At 42.4% G+C, this 19,155-nt stretch overlaps 1 protein-coding gene across 4 annotated transcripts; it reads right to left on the reverse strand.

Moving 5' to 3' along the window:
- Positions 1-3,587: 3,587 nt before the first annotated feature.
- LOC121568223 (AP-3 complex subunit mu-1) lies at positions 3,588-18,262 on the reverse strand. 4 transcript variants are annotated; one of them, XM_041878787.2, is made up of 10 exons: positions 18,176-18,262; positions 17,412-17,595; positions 15,493-15,583; positions 15,226-15,397; positions 9,954-10,091; positions 9,748-9,833; positions 9,125-9,258; positions 8,787-8,994; positions 8,378-8,522; positions 3,588-4,427 (listed from the first exon to the last, which is right to left on the reverse strand). In XM_041878787.2, the coding sequence occupies exons 2-10, from the start codon at positions 17,591-17,593 to the stop codon at positions 4,327-4,329; spliced, it is 1,257 nt and encodes a 418-aa protein (XP_041734721.1). In that variant the 5' UTR covers positions 17,594-17,595; positions 18,176-18,262; the 3' UTR covers positions 3,588-4,326. The 4 variants fall into 4 exon arrangements, with proteins under 4 accessions (XP_041734721.1, XP_041734713.1, XP_041734728.1 ...); XM_041878779.2 differs by having other exon boundaries at positions 17,412-17,598; positions 18,176-18,260; XM_041878794.2 differs by lacking the exon at positions 18,176-18,262 and adding an exon at positions 17,773-18,029.
- Between the last annotated feature and the right edge of the window lie 893 nt (positions 18,263-19,155).

The raw sequence follows: 19,155 nt of genomic DNA on the forward strand, positions 1-19,155 counted from the left end.
CATTTAGCAGACACTCTTATCCAGAGCGACTTACAGTTAGTGATAGCATACTTTTTTCATTTTTTTCATACTACATGCAGAGAGAGCTGTAGGAAACACAGTTCAATTAAACTTTATAAATGTGAGGCTTGGGCACACTTTCAATTCAAACTTTATAAATGTGACACTTGGATACATTTTCTGTTCAATCTTTATTTAAGACTTGATGGTGAAATCCAGGTTCAGATGCAGGTTCCCTTCAGTTTCACTTCAACATTGGACCTGTGAGTTAGTATTTGTGCAAAGACACTACAAGTGTCATTACACATTATGACACAGTCATAATCATGTCATAATATCATAACAGCTCAAATAAAACTTGTCATAACATGGTCATAACACTGTCATGACCCATATATTTACACCTGTTGTGTAATATATTGCATTATTTTATGGCTGGTTATGACACCTACATAAGTGTCAAACCCCACATTTATTCAAATTAGTTTTTTCTCTGGCAAGAAGTTTCCTTTCATTTAAAAGTTTGTTTCTTAAAAATCCTTCGTAGTTGTTGAATTGATTTGAATGTTTTTTTCATATTTTAAATAACTTGTAAAAATTTAACTTTATGACAGTCATGAAGCATTATGACCATCCTGTGTCACTTTACTTGGACTAAGAAAATACACCTTATGACACTGTCAATAAGCATTATGACCATCATAATCATATAAGCCAGATAGGCCTATCACGTACATGCCCTGATATCAGTCATCAGTCAAAAAGAGGGTGTCGTGTCCTGCTCCTGAAATCTGCCCCTGCATTCATACCAGCATTGGGGTAGGTGCATGTCTGACATCAATGTGTGCGCGATTACAATCATTTAATATGGTCAATTTAAAACATATATACAGTGGGGAAAAAAAGTATTTAGTCAGTCACCAATTGTGCAAGTTCTCCCACTTAAAAAGATGAGAGAGGCCTGTAATTTTCATCATAGGTACACGTCAACTATGACAGACAAAATGAGGAAAAAAAATCCAGAAAATCACATTGTAGAATTTTTAATGAATTTATTTGCAAATTATGGTGGAAAATAAGTATTTGGTCAATAATAAAAGTTTCTCAATACTTTGTTATATACCCTTTGTTGGCAATGACACAGGTCAAACGTTTTCTGTAAGTCTTCACAAGGTTTTCACACACTGTTGCTGGTATTTTGGCCCATTCCTCCATGCAGATCTCTAGAGCAGTGATGTTTTAGGGCTGTCGCTGGGCAACACGGACTTTCAACTCCCTCCAAAGATTTTCTATGGGGTTGAGATCTGGAGACTGGCTAGGCCACTCCAGGACCTTGAAATGCTTCTTACGAAGCCACTCCTTCGTTGCCCGGGCGGTGTGTTTGGGATCATTGTCATGCTGAAAGACCCAGCCACGTTTCATCTTCAATGCCCTTGCTGATGGAAGGAGGTTTTCACTCAAAATCTCACGATACATGGCCCCATTCATTCTTTCCTTTACACGGATCAGTTGTCCTGGTCCCTTTGCAGAAAAACAGCCCCAAAGCATGATGTTTCCACCCCCATGCTTCACAGTAGGTATGGTGTTCTTTGGATGCAACTCAGCATTCTTTGTCCTCCAAACACGACGAGTTGAGTTTTTACCAAAAAGTTCTATTTTGGTTTCATCTGACCATATGACATTCTCCCAATCCTCTTCTGGATCATCCAAATGCACTCTAGCAAACTTCAGACGGGCCTGGACATGTACTGGCTTAAGCAGGGGGGACACGTCTTGCACTGCAGGATTTGAGTCCCTGGCGGCGTAGTGTGTTACTGATGGTAGGCTTTGTAACTTTGGTCCCAGCTCTCTGCAGGTCATTCACTAGGTCCCCCGTGTGGTTCTGGGATTTTTGCTCACCGTTCTTGTGATCATTTTGACCCCACGGGGTGAGATCTTGCGTGGAGCCCCAGATCAAGGGAGATTATCAGTGGTCTTGTATGTCTTCCATTTCCTAATAATTTCTCCCACAGTTGATTTCTTCAAACCAAGCTGCTTACCTATTGCAGATTCAGTCTTCCCAGCCTGGTGCAGGTCTACAATTTTGTTTCTTGTGTCCTTTGACAGCTCTTTGGTCTTGGCCATAGTGGAGTTTGGAGTGTGACTGTTTGAGGTTGTGGACAGGTGTCTTTTATACTGATAACAAGTTCAAACAGGTGACATTAATACAGGTAACGAGTGGAGGACAGAGGAGCCTCTTAAAGAAGAAGTTACAGGTCTGTGAGAGACAGAAATCTTGCTTGTTTGTAGGTGACCAAATACTTATTTTCCACCATAATTTGCAAATAAATTCATTAAAAATCCTACAATGTGATTTTCTGGATTTTTTTTCTCTCAATTTGTCTGTCATAGTTGACGTGTACCTATGATGAAAATGACAGGCCTCTCTCATCTTTTTAAGTGGGAGAACTTGCACAATTGGTGGCTGACTAAATACTTTTTTTCCCCACTGTATATAACAAACATACTGTTGACACATAGGCTACAGTGTAATGGAATGTTTTGCCTTGTGTGGTAGGTAGGTTTTGTGGGTTTTGACACTTATGTAAAAATGTCCCAGTTCTTCCATGGCCTGCATTCTCACCAAACATGTCACCCATTGAGCAAGTTTGGGATGCTCTGGATCGACGTGTACAACAGTGTGTTCCAGTTCCCACCAATATCCAGCAACTTCGCACAGCCATTGAAGAGGAGTGGGACAACATTCCACAGGCCACAATCAACAGCCTGATCAACTGCTGTCGCGCTTATATTTATATTTTTGTTAAGTGTAGATAAGATGTTTCTGAACACTTCTAAATTAATCCTGAAAAATGCTATGATGATCTTTGTGCCTCTAACTTTCTTACTCATCAGTATTCACGAATAATTCATGATTATCCATAATCATGGTAGCATCCACATTAACCCCAACCTCTACTCTAACCCCAACCCTCTATGGGAAAATGCCTATTGTGTATCAGGCATGACATAAATCCCAGCAAGCACATTTGGTTCCTTGGAAGTTGTTGGAATGTAAGCTTTTGATTTCCCATTGGTTCATAAGGTTACATTTTGCAAATGTTTGCTTGTGGTTTTATGGAAAGTTTTCTTAATGTTCTGATAACATAACTTTAAATAGAACCATGAGGAAACATTATGCTGAAGTACTGAAATTCCCACAGAAGAACGTTGTTTCTTAACGTTCTCTGAACTTTTTGAGAACATTCCCAATGTCAAACCAGTTGGAGAACATTCCTAGAACATTACCAAAATTGAAATGAAATGTATCCATGTTTGAACTTTTAGGAAACGTTGTGTTAAAGTAATGAAATACCAAGAAAATAATGTTTTCTTTGTGAAGTTCCTTAACTGTGCTGACAATGTTCCAAAGCCAAGCAACTATGCTGCACCATTCCCAGAAGGTTGTGGGAAGGTTGTATGCAAAATAACCATAGGATAACCACGCTCTCACCAAGCTCTAAGAAACATATGTGCTAGCTGGGATGACAACAGTTTCAATGGCAACCCTAAAGGCCCTGGTGAGAAAGGCAAATAACATGCAGTAGTGACTTTATGTATATTTATTAATACCTGCAGTAATTTCTAGCCTGTATATTAATTAACATCATGTACGACCAAATGAGATTCCACTCTTGGTTGCAGTTACTTAGCATTAGAGGGTTGTTAGTCATAAAATGGTCAAAAAATATGCTTTATATACAACTTCATATTAAATCTTTACCTGCTAAAGGGAGAGAGAGAGAGAGAGAGAGAGAGAGAGAGAGAGAGAGAGAGAGAGAGAGAGAGAGAGAGAGAGAGAGAGAGAGAGAGAGAGAGAGAGAGAGAGAGAGAGAGATGCGCTGGAACACAGGGGGATTCCGTAGAGGTTATTTAATTCCGGAAACAGGAGAAATAATAGGTTGATTGTCCAAAACAATTCCCGTCGCAGACCAACAACTCCATTCCATCCAAATAATAAACATTTAAATAAACCACTAAGTTATTAATACAGGCTCTGTCCCTAATACAGAGTGAGTATAGGGATATAAAAGGCATAAGGTAGAAGAGTTGACACTGGGCATGTAGAAAGCTCAATTCATAGTTCACTGTTGCAGAGCCATAATAGTCCGCTGGGATGTGAACCCCATTTACGACCTTCAGACATTTGTCATAATGGACCTATCACGGCTCTGAACTACGAATAGAGAGGATAAGAGTTGACACCTAGCATGTCTAAGAGTTGACCTTTGACCCAGAGCATTAGGCACGTTGGCTAGTTGACCTATGACCTTTAGGTTTCACTCTTCACGTCCGCACCTGGAACTTCCCGGCCTTGGTGATGTATTTAACCCCTTTAAAAGGCTTGTACTTCTCCCCAAACATATCCAGTCTGTTCACCTTCAGTCCTAAAACACAGTTAGCATAAACGCATCACCACATGTTTTGCTCTGTACTGAATTTTCTTTATCTTGACATTTTGACCGCTGACATGCACTATTTTGGGGGAATGTATTAACAGTGGACAAATAAACAAAATACTAAAAAATTGTTTTTGAGTTAACTATATCATGGATTTACCATACACTGTACATTTCCACCCAGTTACCATATATATTTACACATTTAGCAAAACACATATACTGTAACACATTTATCAAAACACATACTGTACATTGCTCTTCTGAATATACGGTACATATGCAACACATTACTCCTCTGAGTCTGAGGTTTATTAGGTACACCCATCTATACTGAACAAAAATATGTAAAGTGTTGGTCCCATGTTTCATGAGCTGAAATAACAGATCACAGAAATTTTCCATTTGCACAAAAAGCTTCTCTCAAATGTTGTGCACAAATGTGTTTACATCCCTGTTAGTGAGCATTTCTCCTTTGCCAAGATTATCCAACCACCTGACAGGTGTGGCATATCAATAAGCTGATTAAACAACATGATTATTACACAGGTGCACCTTGTGCTGGGGACAATAAAAAGGCCACTCTAAAATGTGCAGTTTTGTCACACAACACAATGCCACAGATCTCTCAAGTTGAGGGAGCGTGCAATTGGCATACTGACTGCAGGAATGTCCACCAGAGCTGTTGCCAGAGAACTAATGTTCATTTCTCTACCATAAGCCGCCTCCAACGTCGCTTTAAAGAATTTGGCATTACGTCCAACCGGCCTCACAACCGCAGACCACGTGTAACCACACCATCCCAGGACCTCCACATCCGGCTTCTTCACCTGTGGGATCATCTGAGACCAGCCACCTAGACAGCTGATGAAACTGTGGGTTTGCACAACTGAAGAATTTCTGCACAAACTGTCAGAACCGTCTCAGGGAAGCTCATCTGCGTGTTCGTCGTCTTCACCAGGGTCTTGACCTGACTGCAGTTCGGTGTTGTAACCAACTTCAGTGGGCAAATGCTCACCTTCGATGGCCACTGGCACGCTGGAGAAGTGTGCTCTTCACAGATGAATCCCGGTTTCAACTGTACCGGGCAGATGGCAGATGGCGTAGTGTGGGCGAGCGGTTTGCTGATGTCAACGTTGTGAACAGAGTGCCCCATGGTGGCGGTGGGGTTATTGTATGGGCAGGCATAAACTACAGACAACAAACACAATTGCATTTTATCGATGGCAATTGGAATGCACAGAGATACCATGGCGAGATCCTGAGGCCCATTGTCGTGCCATTCATCTGCCGCCATCACCTCATGTTTCAGCATGATAATGCATGGCCCCATGTCGCAAGGATCTGTACACAATTCCTGTGAAGCTGAAAATGTCCCAGTTCCTCCATGGCCTGCATACTCACCAGACATGTCACCCATTGAGCATGTTTGGGATGCTCTGGATCAACGTGTACGACAGCGTGTTCCAGTTCGCGCCAATATCCAGCAACTTTGCACAGCCATTGAAGAGGAGACAACATTCCACAGGCCACAATCAACAGCCTGATCAACTCTATACAAAGGAGATGTGTCCCACTGCATGAGGCAAATGGTGGTCACACCAGATACTGACTGGTATTCTGATGCACACCCCTACCATTATTTTAAGGTACAGTTGAAGTCTGAAGTTTACATAGACTTAGGTTGGAGTCATTAAAACTCATTTTTCAACCACTCCACAAATTTCTTGTTAACAAACTATAGTTTTGGCAAGTCGGTTAGGACATCTACTTTGTGCATGACACAAGTAATTTTTCCAACAATTGTTTACAGACAGATTATTTCACTTATAATTAACTGTATCACAATTCCAGTGGGTCAGAAGTTTACATACACTAAGTTGACTGTGCCTTTAAACAGCTTGGAAAATTCCAGAAAAGGATGTCATGGCTTTAGAAGCTTCTGATAGGCTATTTAACATCATTTGAGTCAATTGGAGGTGTACCTGTGGATGTATTTCAAGGCCTACCTTCAAACTCAGTGCCTCTTTGCTTGACATCATGGGAAAATCTAAAGAAATCAGCCAAAATAATTGTAGACCTCCACAAGTCTTGTTCATTCTTGGGAGCAATTTCCAAACGCCTGAATGTACCACGTTCATCTGTACAAACAATAGTACGCAAGTATAAACACCATGGGACCACGCAGCCGTCATACCGCTCAGGAAGGAGACGCGTTCTGTCTCCTAGAGATGAACGTACTTTGGTGCGAAAAGTGTAAATCAATCCCAGAACAACAGCAAAGGACCTTGTGAAGATGCTGGAGGAAACAGGTACAAAAGTATCTATATCCACAGTAAAACGAGTCCTATATCGACATAACCTGAAATGCCGCTCAGCAAGGAAGAAGCCACTGCTCCAAAACCGCCATAAAAAAGCCAGACTACGGTTTGCACCTGCACATGGGGACAAAGATCGTACTTTTTGGAGAAATGTCCTCTGGTCTGATGAAACAAAAATAGAACTGTTAGGCCATAATGACCATTGTTATGTTTGGAGGAAAAAGGGGGTCGCTTGCAAGCCGAAGAACACCATCCCAACCATGAAGCACGGGAGTGGCAGCATCATGCTGTGGGGGTGCTTTGCTGCAGGAGGGACTGGTGCACTTCACAAAATAGATGGCATCATGAGGAAGGAAAATTATGTGGATATATTGAAGCAACATCAACAATCTCAAGACATCAGTTAGGAAGTTAAAGCTTGGTCGCAAATGGGTCTTCCAAATGGACAATGACCCCAAGCATACTTCCAAAGTTGTGGCTAAATGGCTTAAGGACAACAAAGTCAAGGTTTTGAAGTGGCCATCAGAAAGCCCTGACCTCAATCCTATAGAAAATGTGTGGGCAGAACTGAAAAAGTGTGTGTGAGCAAGGAGGCCTACAAACCTGACTCAGTTACACCAGCTCTGTCAGGAGGAATGGGCCAAAATTCACCCAACTTATTGTGGGAAGCTTGTGGAAGGCTACCCGCAACGTTTGACCCAAGTTAAACAATTTAAAGCGTTGGTGATCGCGTGCCCACTGCAGCCGCTTCTTCTTGTTTTCAGCTGATAGGAGTGCAACCCGGTGTGGTTGTCTGCTACAATAGCCCATCCGTGACAAGGACTGACGAGTTGTGTGTTCCGAGATGCCGTTCTGCACGCCACTGTTGTACTGCGCAGTTATTTACCTGTTTGTGACTCGCATGTTAGCTTGCACGATTCTTGCCATTCTCCTTTGACCTCTCATCAACGAGCTGTTTTCGCCCACAGGACTGCCGCTGCCTGGATGTTTTTTGTTTGTCACACCATTCTCGGTAAACCCTAGACACTGTCGTGCATGAAAAGCCCAGGAGGGAGGTCGGCCGTTTATGAGATACTGGAACTGGCGTGCATGGCACAGACGATCATACCACGATCAAAGTTGCACAAAATCGAACAGTAACTAAATGTCTTGATGCCTGTCTGCCTGCTTTATATAGCAAGCCACAGCCACATGACTCACTGTCTCTAGGAGCGAACCATTTTCGTGAACGGGGTGGTGTACCTAATAAACGGAGTATACATAGATATTTAGCATGCTGTATTACTATGGCAATACAACATTTTACAGAGCAGGTTACTACCCCCAACACCATAAACTTTACTGCCAAGATACTGAGAGAAAGATTAGCTTAATTACAAATGTACCCCTAGCGCCTATTACCGAGCCACTCGTAGATCTATGAGGATTGGATCGGTGGAAGCAATATGGTCACACTTCCACAGTCAATGAGGAGGCAAGACTAAACTATTACCATAAGGCTTCTACTTATCCAATCCCCTCAGATCTACAAGGGGGGCTAGGTAGTAGGGACCGATTTGGAATTCAACAATTGAGAGGGAGAGGCTGAGAGGGACAAGATTTACAGGTCAGGGGTACCTGATATGGCAAGTTGCTGTATCTTCAGGTCGATGTTCAGACTGGGATTCTCCTCTGGTTTGGGGGCTCCAGCCTGCAGACTCAGACTACCTCGCAAGTTAGGAAGCTTCTGTGGGTTCAACTTTCCAATGTCCCACACCAACAACTAGAGAGAAGAGAGCGAGGGGGAGAGAGAGAGAAAGAAAGAGAGAGAGGTGGGGGGGGGGTTGGGTTCAGGGGTGCTTGTGAGATGGAGAAGTGTGTTAATAGTAATGTCTGCTGATTGGCTGTTTACCTGGTCTAACTTGGTAATGGGCCGTAGGTGTGTAGTTAACTTGGAAACATGGTCATAGGTATAGCTTCTCTGTGTAGTGGTTAGGCTCAGGGGTTAGAGGTTACCTTGGTAATAGGGTAGTTGGCGTGTAATTACCTTGGTACCATTGTCGTATATGTAACTGCCCTGTGTGGCAGTCAGATTGACGCTAAGGATAGTTTTGGGCATGTGGACCGTGACCATCACCCCTTCGACCGTCTTCCCCATGGTCTGCTTCGGTCCAACTGTCACGTCCAGACGACCACCAGAACCACTCTCAAAGAAACTGATGCTCTGCTTCACATACACTGGGATGGCTACAAGACTGTATAGAATAGAATATAACCGAATAAAATAGAATATTACCAATATTATTATTAAACTGGGATGGCTACCAGACTGAAAATAATAGACATGGTAGAGTTAGGATTAAGGGTCAGAGTTTAAAGCCTTACTTCTGTGCATTGACGTGATAAGTCATTAGGGTGAAGTTCCCATCGGGGGGTATGAAGGAGAGGACGCGCTCAGACTCCCAGCGTTTATAGCGAACACAGGGGTGGAAACTCACATCGTCAAGGAGACGAGGATTCTGCAACGACAAAATGCAGTATGAATCTACCAATACACTGGGGCTCTCTCTCTTTGTGTGTGGGAATGGAAATGCCTAGTCAGTTGCACAACTGAAAGCATTCAGACGAAATGTGTCATCCGCATTTAGCCCAACCCCTCTGAATCAGAGAGGTGCGGGGGGCTGCCTTAATCCACGTCATCGGCACCCGGGGAGCAGTTGTTGTTGTGGGTTAACTGCCTTTCCTCAAGAGCAGATTTTTCCACTTTGCTGGCTCAGTGATTCGAACCAGTGACCTTTCGGTTACTGGCCCAACGCTCTCAACCGCTAGGCTACCTGCCGCGCGCTTGTGCATGCGCAGTGCAGTGTTAGGGTTAATTTGAATTGAAGGAAGGAAGCCAATTCAATGGGGGGAGATATTCAAATCACTTCCTGAATTGACTACCTTCAATTCGTTCGAATGGACACCAACCCTGGTATCGTGTGTGTGTGTGTGTGGGGGGGACCCACCATGAAGGAGAGTGTGAGGTCGGGCATCCCAGACAGCTTCACACACGCCTCGACCACGCCCTGGATCTCTGCAAACACTGTCGTACCTGTCGACCAATCACAACACAGTTTACACACAAATCCTGATGCCTGACCTTTAACCCCTGAGTCTGACTTCCTGGATCTCTGCACCGTGGTGTCGGTGGACCAGTCAGTACTGCTCCTACCTGATTGGTCCAGGATGGCATCAATCTCCTCCACCACGTCAAAGTAAGCTTCGTTATTGGTGTACTTCACTCCGGCCCGCCTCCATGGGATGGTCGACAGTTGACCAGTAGGCAATGTGTCTCCAACATTACTGGTCCCTGGAACACACACACTTTTTGCACTAACTCTTTTGACTCATAACATTCGCTGCTGCTACAGTTTATTATCTATCCTGTTGCCTAGTCACTTTATTTCTACCTATAGTGCCTTAAGAAAGTTCAGACCCCTTGACCTTTTCCACATTTTGTTGTGCTACAAAGTGGGATTAAAATGGATTTGTCCTTTTTTGTCAATGACCTACACAAAATACTCTAATGTCAAAGTGGAAGAAAATTATTATTTTTAAATTGGGGAAAATAAAACACTAATATATCTTGATTAGAGAAGTATTCAACCCCCTGAGTCAATACATGTTAGAATCACCTTTAGCAGCAATTACAGCTGTAAGTCTTTCTGGGTAAGTCTCCAAGAGCGTTTGCACAGCTGGATTGTATGATATTTGTCCATTATTCTTTTTTTAAATTCTTCAAGCGCTGTCAAGTTGGATGTTGATCATTGCAAGACAGACATTTTCAAGTCTTGCCATAGATTTTCATGCCGATTTAAGTCAAAACTGTAACTAAGCCGCTCAGGAACATTCAATGTCGTCTTGGTGAGCAACTCCAGTGTATATTTGGCCTTGTGTTTTAGGTAATTGTCCTGCTGAAAGGTGAATGCGTCTCCCAGTGTCTGTTGGTAGGCAGACTGAACCAAGTTTCCTCTAGGATTTTGCCTGTGCTTAGCTCTTTTCCGCTTCTTTTTATCCTAAAAAACTCCTTAGTCCTTGTCGATGACAAGCATACCCATAACAGGATGCAGCCACCACCATGTTTGAAAATATGAAGAGTGGTACTCAGTGAAGTGTTGTGTTGGATTTGCCCCAAACATTACGCTTTGTATTCAGGACAAGAAGTTCATTTCTTTGCCACATTTTTTGCAGCATTACTTAAGTGCCCTGTTGCAAACAGGATGCATGTTTTGGAATATTTGTATTCTGTATAGGCTTCCTTCTTTTCACTCTGTCATTTACAGTATGTTAATATTGTGGAGTAACTACAATGTTGTTGATACATCCTCAGTTATCTCCCATCACAGCCATTCAACTCTGTAACTATTTTAAAATCACCATTGACCTCATGGTGAAATCCCTGAGCAATTTCCATCCTCTCCGGCAACTGAGTTAGGAAGGGCGCCTGTATCTTTGTAGTGACTGGGTGTATTGATACACCATCCAAAGTGTAATTAATAACTGCACCATGCTCAAAGGGATATTCAATGTCTGCTTTTTTTTTTTACCCAATAGGTAGGTTCCCTTCTTTGCGAACCATTGGAAAACTCCCTGGTCTTTGTGGTTTCATCTGTGCTTGAAATTAGCTGCTTGACTTAGCAACCTTACATATAATTGTATGTGTGGGGTACAGAGATGGGGTAGTCATTAAAAAATAATGTTAAACACTATTATTGCACACAGAGTGTGTACAGTGTTGTGTTCGAGACCACCTAAAGCGAGACCAATTTAAGACCAAGACCAGAGCAAATCGAGTCTGAGCAAGACCAAGACCGGGAGGGGGACAAGGGGTCCAAGATCGAGTCAAGACCGAGACCAGACAAATGCGAGTCATTTTGTCAAATCACCACCATAAGAGTTCAAAATGTCCAGTATTTCTGTGTTCATATTTCAGAACAACATCTGGATTCTTTAGACATTCAGAATAGTGCATGCTGAGGGGGAAAAAATGCATGCTGAGGGAAAATAGAGCCACTCTACAAATTATTACTAACCCAAATACAGTGGGGAACAATGGGCCTTCTACAACTTCAAATAAGGGATTTATAAAATCATTATTAATAATATTATTATTATTATTATATTATTATTTTCAATGATGTTCTGATTTAATCTCTTCAGTTTTTGTTGGAAAGGAAATGGTTAACACTGAGGAGGAAAAAAAGATCCCATCAGGATCTTTCTTTGCTGGTCTTGGGAGATAAATCTAGCTAGCTAAGTCAGCCATTGGCTAGGCCATCAGAAGCTAGATAAAGGCATCTGCCATTCAACTGTATTAGGGCAACATTTTGCAGTTACAGTGGAATCACTAATCCATTTTGACCTAATGGGTGGGACCGTTTTTACAAAAACGTATGGAAACTTCTGTCTTCATGAAGGCCAACAGGTCACTGCGCAATAGCGAGCAGTAGTTTTCCCACGGTCTAGCTAGCTAGCTTTTGTTGTCAGCTAGTTTGCAGCGGCTGCAGCAGGTGTTATCAAAGAGGATGTTGTTGCTAATTTGTTAGTGTCTCCCTTTTCAATAATAACTTTCAACAAGAAGTTTCAAATGATCATCATCTGGTGAGTGGAACTGTGTTTGCTGTTGTTAGCCATCTCTTTGAAAATAACTTATGTGTGTGAAACATTGTTGCATTTAAAGTGGAACTGACAGCATTTTAGCAACATGAAATCTTATTAAAATCTGTTCATTTACACCACCAGGAAGAATGACACTTTTAACTGAAACAGTGCATTCCAAACAATGTACCAGGCCAGCTGTGATTTACAACCTGATAGCAATATTTTTTGGACTACCAAGAAATGTATTGGTGAATTATATGAATCATGCATTGAACTGAATCCATCTATTCTACCAACAATGCCTTAGTGTACATCATGAAACGTTGAGTCAAATATAACCTATTTTTAAAACCTCTTATAAAGTTGGTTCTCTGTAGCTCAGCTGGTAGAGCACAGCGCTTGTAACGCCAAGGTAGTGAGTTCGATCCCCGGGACCACCCATACACAAAAAATGGATGCACGCATGACTGTAAGTCACTTTGGATAAAAGCGTCTGCTAAATGGCATATTATTATTATAAACTGGGAATTTTATATTTTTTACTGATTATGATTGTCTGTTTGTTTCATATCTGCAAAGTCATTAAAACACTGTCAGTTCCACTTTAAACTTTGTGTGCTAAATGTGAAATGTTTTTTTTGCAATGGGAAGTAATAGTTGTACATTTAGATTGGGAAATGCTTAAAATGGTTGTGTTTTTATATTATGATTGGGACCAACTGGCCTATTGTGTCCGAGTTTATGGACCACTTATCCTTTAACATCATGCTGTGTGTGACTGCTGTCTTTCCATCGGCCCTATGCAGTGGTGTAGTGGTGCCTGGAGAAGTGGGTATAAGCTAATTTTGCCCAAAAGTAACGACCCGCCCCGCGAAGGAAAAAAAAAAAATAATCCTGTGTTTTCCTATGTATTTTTTATCACTCAAAATCCAAAAAAATTTTGTTGAAAAAATACAAAAGTTTGGTCTAAGTCCACAACAATGCTTAAACCACATCAATCTGATTGGGTGGGCCTGTCAGATCCTGGCTCCCCATTGGGTGGGCCTGTGTCCACCCAGGCCCATCCATGTCTACGCCCCTGATGTAAACAGCACATGATGACAATTGCAGCATCACAAATAGCCTACTAACCAACACTTGGGACTAAACCTTTTCAATATCTGGTTTGCATACCCATTGTTGCCTAAGTTAGCATTTACTGGCGGATATCATAAATTGAAACTTCTTTCCTATCCTACCGGCTACAGATGTCATTCTTATGTGAACTGCTCCATGCCAAAACCCATTGAGAGCTGCACACTCTCGCTGCCTGCAGATTATATTCTGCTGAAACTAGGCTATGTGCGCTGCGTGCATGTGAATATATTTCACGTGCTTTGTGATTATGTAGGATACTTTGTGCATGATTTCTCTATTGTACTAGAAAATTGATAAGTCGTATACCTCCACTACACTACTTTGATACGCATCAGTAGGGATTAAGAAGTGAGTATACACAATGCCCAATGAAAAAAGTTGGTATACGGTTTACACCTGCGTATACCCTCCAATCCACCACTGGCCCTTTGTGTTTTACAAAAAGTGCACTCTCCTACATGAGTGCGCTGGTATTATGGTTGCAGTCCTTTCAGAATCACGAACCTGTAGAGCCTCTCGAGTGGCGCAGCGGTCTAAGGCACTGCATCGCAGTGCTAGAGGCGTCACTACAGATCTGGGTTCGATCCCGGGCTGTGTCGCAGCCGGCCGCGACCGGGAGACCCATGAGGTGGCACACAATTGGCCCAGCGTCGTCCTGGTTTGGGGAGGGTTTGGCAGTGCGGCTTGGCGGGGTCGTGTTTTGGGGGACGCATGGCTCTCAACCGTCACCTCTCCCGAGTCCGTACGGGAGTTGCAGCGATGGGACAAGACTAACTACCAATTGGGGGTAAAAAGTACCAACACATTTTTTTTATAAAAGATTCACGAACCAGTCACACAGTGAAGGCCTATAGGTTCGCCACTGCGCAAACATATCTATAATAGATAAGGCTGTTAAGATATTAATGTTTCAAGATAGGAGTGTATATATTTGGCCTGGTGAAGCTGTTTTATGCGCTGACTGAATGGAAGCTGATAGAGGTCTTTTACTCCGCTGGTCTCTGGAATAAATTACGAGTCCTCACTGTCCGAGACCGAGTACAATTGTATCCGACACTGAGACAAGATCGAGACACTCAATATGTGGTCTTGAGTACTACAACACTGCTCCTGAACATATTTAAGCTTGCCATAACAAAAGGGTTCAATACTTGACTCAAGACATTTCAGCTTTTCATTTTTAAATTAATTTGCAAACATTTCTTAAAAAATAATTCCACTTTGAAATTATGGGGTATTGTGAGTATATCAGTGACACAAAATCAAAATATCATCCATTTTAAATTCAGGCTGTAACAATATTTTTTGAAAAAGTAAAGGGATGTGGATACTTTCTGAAGGCACCTTAATTACCTCGTATCCCTGCACATCGACTCTGTACTGTTACCCCGTGTATATAGCCAAGTTATCGTTAGTCATTATGTATTTATTCCTTGTGTTATTATTTTTCTATTATTCCTCTTTCTCTCTCTCTGCATTGTTGGGAAGGGCCAGTAAGTAAGCATTTCACTGTTAGTCTACACCTGTTGTTTATGAAGCATGTGACAAATAAAATTAGATTTGATTTTGACACACACACACACACTTTGAGGGAAGTAGGTATTACGGGTTAGGGTGTAAGGGGAGGGGTTAGAGTGTAGGGGTCAAGGAGCTGTAGGGTTTAGTGTTTAGAGTAGGGTAGAGGTTAGCGTGTAGTGGTAGGGTACCTGTCAGTGTGTTGACAACAGATCGGAGGATGGTGGGTGGTCTGATCATCTCTTTGAGGATGTTAGATTCGGTTGCCAGTGGAAACCCATTGTCAAGCATCTCCTCCAACAGCTCATACACCATCACCATGTTGTCCTTGATGACTGTCTCCGAACACTCCCCAAAGTAGTCCTGTAGAAAGAAACGTACACACACACTTAACTATTTTATAACAAGTAATGTTTAACTAATCCTGGCAACTCGTCAGGCTTAGAGTTGAGTCAGACCTGGATCATCTCTGCGATGCGGTGCAGGAACTCAATGACAAACAGCGGAGGAACCTCCGTCTGGATGATGGAGAGAAAGAACAGCTTGTCCCTGTAATAATAAATACAGTAATAATCATCAATATTTGTGAAGCAACATTCACACATTGTATCCAAAACAAATGTTTAAAAAAAACACACTAGTAAAGACAGACCTTAAAACCGTCTGTCTTGAGTGAGCAGGTTTTTACATTGGTTTTGGATACATGGTTGTTTCCTAAATAGTGATGTAAAAGTCAATAAAATAACTTGTAGATGTTGATGAGGTGTGTGCGTGTCTTTGTATGCATACATACAGTACATTCGGAAAGTATTCAGACCCCTTGAATTTTTCCACTTTGTTACGTTACAGCCTTATTCTAAAATTGATTAAATTATTATTTTTCCCTCAAATCTACACACTATACCCCATAATGACAAAGCAAAATTTTAGCAATTGTACTAATAATACAAAACAGAAATACCTTATTTACATAAGTATTCAGACACTTTGCTATGAGACTCGAAATTGAGCTCAGGTGCATCCTGTTTCCATTGATCATCCTTGAGATGTTTCTACAACTTGATTGGAGTACACCTGTGGTAAATTCAATTGATTAGACATAATTTGGAAAGGCACACACACCTGTCTATATAAGGTCCCACAGTTGACAGTTTGTGTCAGAGCAAATACCAAGCTATGAGGTCGAAGGAATTGTCCGTAGAGCTCCGGGACAGGATTGTGTCGAGGTACAGATCTGGGGAAGGGTACCAAACAATTTCTGCAGCATTGAAGGTCCCCAAGAACACAGTGGCCTCATCATTCTTAAATGGAAGAAGTTTGGAACCACCAAGACTCTTCCTAGAGCTGGCCGCCCGGCCAAACTGAGCATTCGGGGGAGAAGGGCCTTGGTCAGGGAGGTGACCAAGAATCTGATGGTCACTCTGACAAAGCTCCACAGTTCCTCTGTGGAGATGGTAGAACCTTCCAGAAGGACAAGCATCTCTGCAGCACTCCACCAATCAGGCCTTTATGTTAGTGGCCAGACAGAAGCCACTCCTCAGTAAAAAAGGCACATGACAGCCCGCTTGGAGTTTGCCAAAAGGCACCTAAAGGACTCTCAGACCATAGGAAACAAGATTCTCTGGTCTGATGAAACCAAGATTGAACTCTTTAGCCTGAATGCCAAGATTGAACTCTTTGGCCTGAATGCCAAGTGTCACATCTGGGAGAAACCTGGCACCATCCCTACGGTGAAGCATGGTGGTGGCAGCATCATGCTGTGGGGATGTTTTTCAGCGGCAGGGACTGGGAGACTAGTCAGGATCGAGGGAAAGATGAAGTACAGCGCGATCCTTGATGAAAACCTGCTCCAGAGCGATCAGGACCTCAGACTGGGGCGAAGGTTCACCTTCCAACAGGACAACAACCCTAAGCACACAGCCAAGACAACGCAGGAGTGGCTTCGGGACAAATCTCTGAATGTCCTTGAGTGGCCCAGCCAGAACCCGGACTTGAACATGATTGAACATCTCTGGAGACCTGAAAATAGCTGTGCAGCGACACTCCCCATCCAACCTGACAGAGCTTGAGAGGATCTGCAGAGAAGAATGGGAGAAACTCTCCAAATACAGGTGTGCCAAGCTTGTAGCGTCCTACCCAAGAAGACTCGAGGCTGTAATCGCTGCCAAAGGTGCTTCAACAAAGTACTTTTTATTTTTTTATACATCTGCAAACATTTTTAAAAGCCTGTTTTCGCTAGTTCATTATGGGGTATTGTGTGTAGATTTGATTAGAGAAAAAAAATGATTTAATAAATTTTAGAATAAGGCTGTAACGTAACAAAATGTGGAAAAAGTCAAGGGGTCTGAATACTTTCCTAATGCACTGTATGCATGACCTGTAGATGCTGATGAGGTAGTGATGAGGGGTGTGTATGACAGGTGGAACGTCCTCAGGTTCCAGGGCCTTCTCTTTGGCCTCCAGGAAGTAGTCACACACCGACCGACTGACCACACTCTTCCAGTGCTTCTCCAGGAAGATGTCCCCCGAAGGGTTGATCAAGAACAGACTGTGGATCATCTCTGCTGGTAGAGAGGGACAGGTGTTACACGGGTAGGTTTGTGTGTGTCACGGGTCCCCAGCCCACTAAGCCAAAAGTGTCCTGTATTGCAGGGCAACAGGGTTAGAGATATATTATCTACACCATGAATCAGATCTGTGGGATAGACAGCTCAGAACAGTAATACAGACAGGCTTACAATGCACAATGAAATCACGGTCTTTCACTTTAGTTTGGTATGTGCCACGTTGCTACCAAGAAGCAGAGACAAACTCCAGATGTTAGAAGAACTGTACAGCATAAAGTTGATCCATGATGATAAATCTCATCCACTATCAGATGTTAAAATCAAAGCCAAGCAGTCCACTGGCTAAATAGTACAATCTGGTTATTAGCTAACTCATAAACTCTGTCTACACCGATATTGACACACTCAAAGCAAATAAGTTAGCCTTAAAGCCTCGAGCGCAGAGTGATCGAACTCTCTGCAACATTGTAGCCGGCAATCTTATTCTAGCTTGTGACATTCATTAAGTAATGTCTTGTTATATCGGTTGATATACCGGTTAAGTTAGTTACAGTGTATCAAAAAGTATCGTTACCTGCTGTGTTCCAGTGCTAGTGGCAGTAATTTAACTGTGTGGTACTGTCCACCATACACAGAAGCCTGATTTAATATGCACATTTATACTCTTATCAGCACAATATAACTTTACATAAAACCTTTAAACATTCAACCTTGACATTTGTTAATATCTGTGTGTAACATGCACTGACCAAAGGGCGCACAACTAAGTCATCAACTTCTGACCAAAGTTATTGTATTTCTAGTCAGGCACAGTCTGCAGGCAGCTAATGCCGCCTTCAAAACAACTGGGAGCTCGGAACTCTGGGAAGTCTTGGAACTCTGGGCCTCCGGAGTGGCGCAGTGGTCTATGCCCCGTGTACACTAGCACGCGGTAAATTGCCGCATCAGCCGCCCAGAGTGGCTCGCTTGTGGGCGTGCCGGCAGCATTTAGCACGTTCAATCGTGTGTCAGGAATTCAGCATAGGAAGTTTGTATGAAGGTCTGGTTATTCACAGGTAAATAGAAATATGCCCTAAACCGCTCTGGTAACAACCAAACATTGCTGCCCTGTTTCCAATTAACCTATTCAAGTAAGTAAATACATTTCGAAATTTTAAAAACAACAACAACGATGTATTATTAGCTAACTAGCTACAGTGCAGGCTAACTCAAATGAGCTGCTAGCTAGCTGTCTAGCCAACTTTACATACTGTAAAGATAGCTAGCTAATTGAATTAAATTTTACCAGCTACCTAACTTCATATTAGCTAGCTATCTTTATGTTTTTATCACTGTAAAAAACAAACTCCAAATGCATTTGTAGGTAGCTAGCTAACAGCCATGGAGGAGGGTGAAAGGATAGCAGCCCCATCTGTCAAAGTGAGATAGTAGGCTGTTCTGGATAGGGCAGGTACTTTTGTGTAGTTCCAGTCCCTAGAAGTGAGGATGGATATAATAGTAACGTAATATTCAGTGCGGTCTAATTTGAGTATAATGAAGTCTGTTTCTTGTGAG

The sequence above is a fragment of the Coregonus clupeaformis genome, chromosome 1 (genome assembly GCF_020615455.1).
Source record: "Coregonus clupeaformis isolate EN_2021a chromosome 1, ASM2061545v1, whole genome shotgun sequence".
Lineage (NCBI taxonomy): Eukaryota > Metazoa > Chordata > Actinopteri > Salmoniformes > Salmonidae > Coregonus > Coregonus clupeaformis.

Coding starts and splice junctions, on each gene's coding strand:
- LOC121568223 (XM_041878787.2), bottom strand. CDS start 17,593: ATGATCCACAGTCTGTTCTTGATCAACCCTTCGGGGGACATCTTCCTG. Junction 9,834..9,953: donor TGCCATCCTGGACCAATCAG/GTAGGAGCAGTA, acceptor ATTGGTCGACAG/GTACGACAGTGTTTGCAGAG. Junction 9,259..9,747: donor ACCTCACACTCTCCTTCATG/GTGGGTCCCCCC, acceptor TTGTCGTTGCAG/AATCCTCGTCTCCTTGACGA.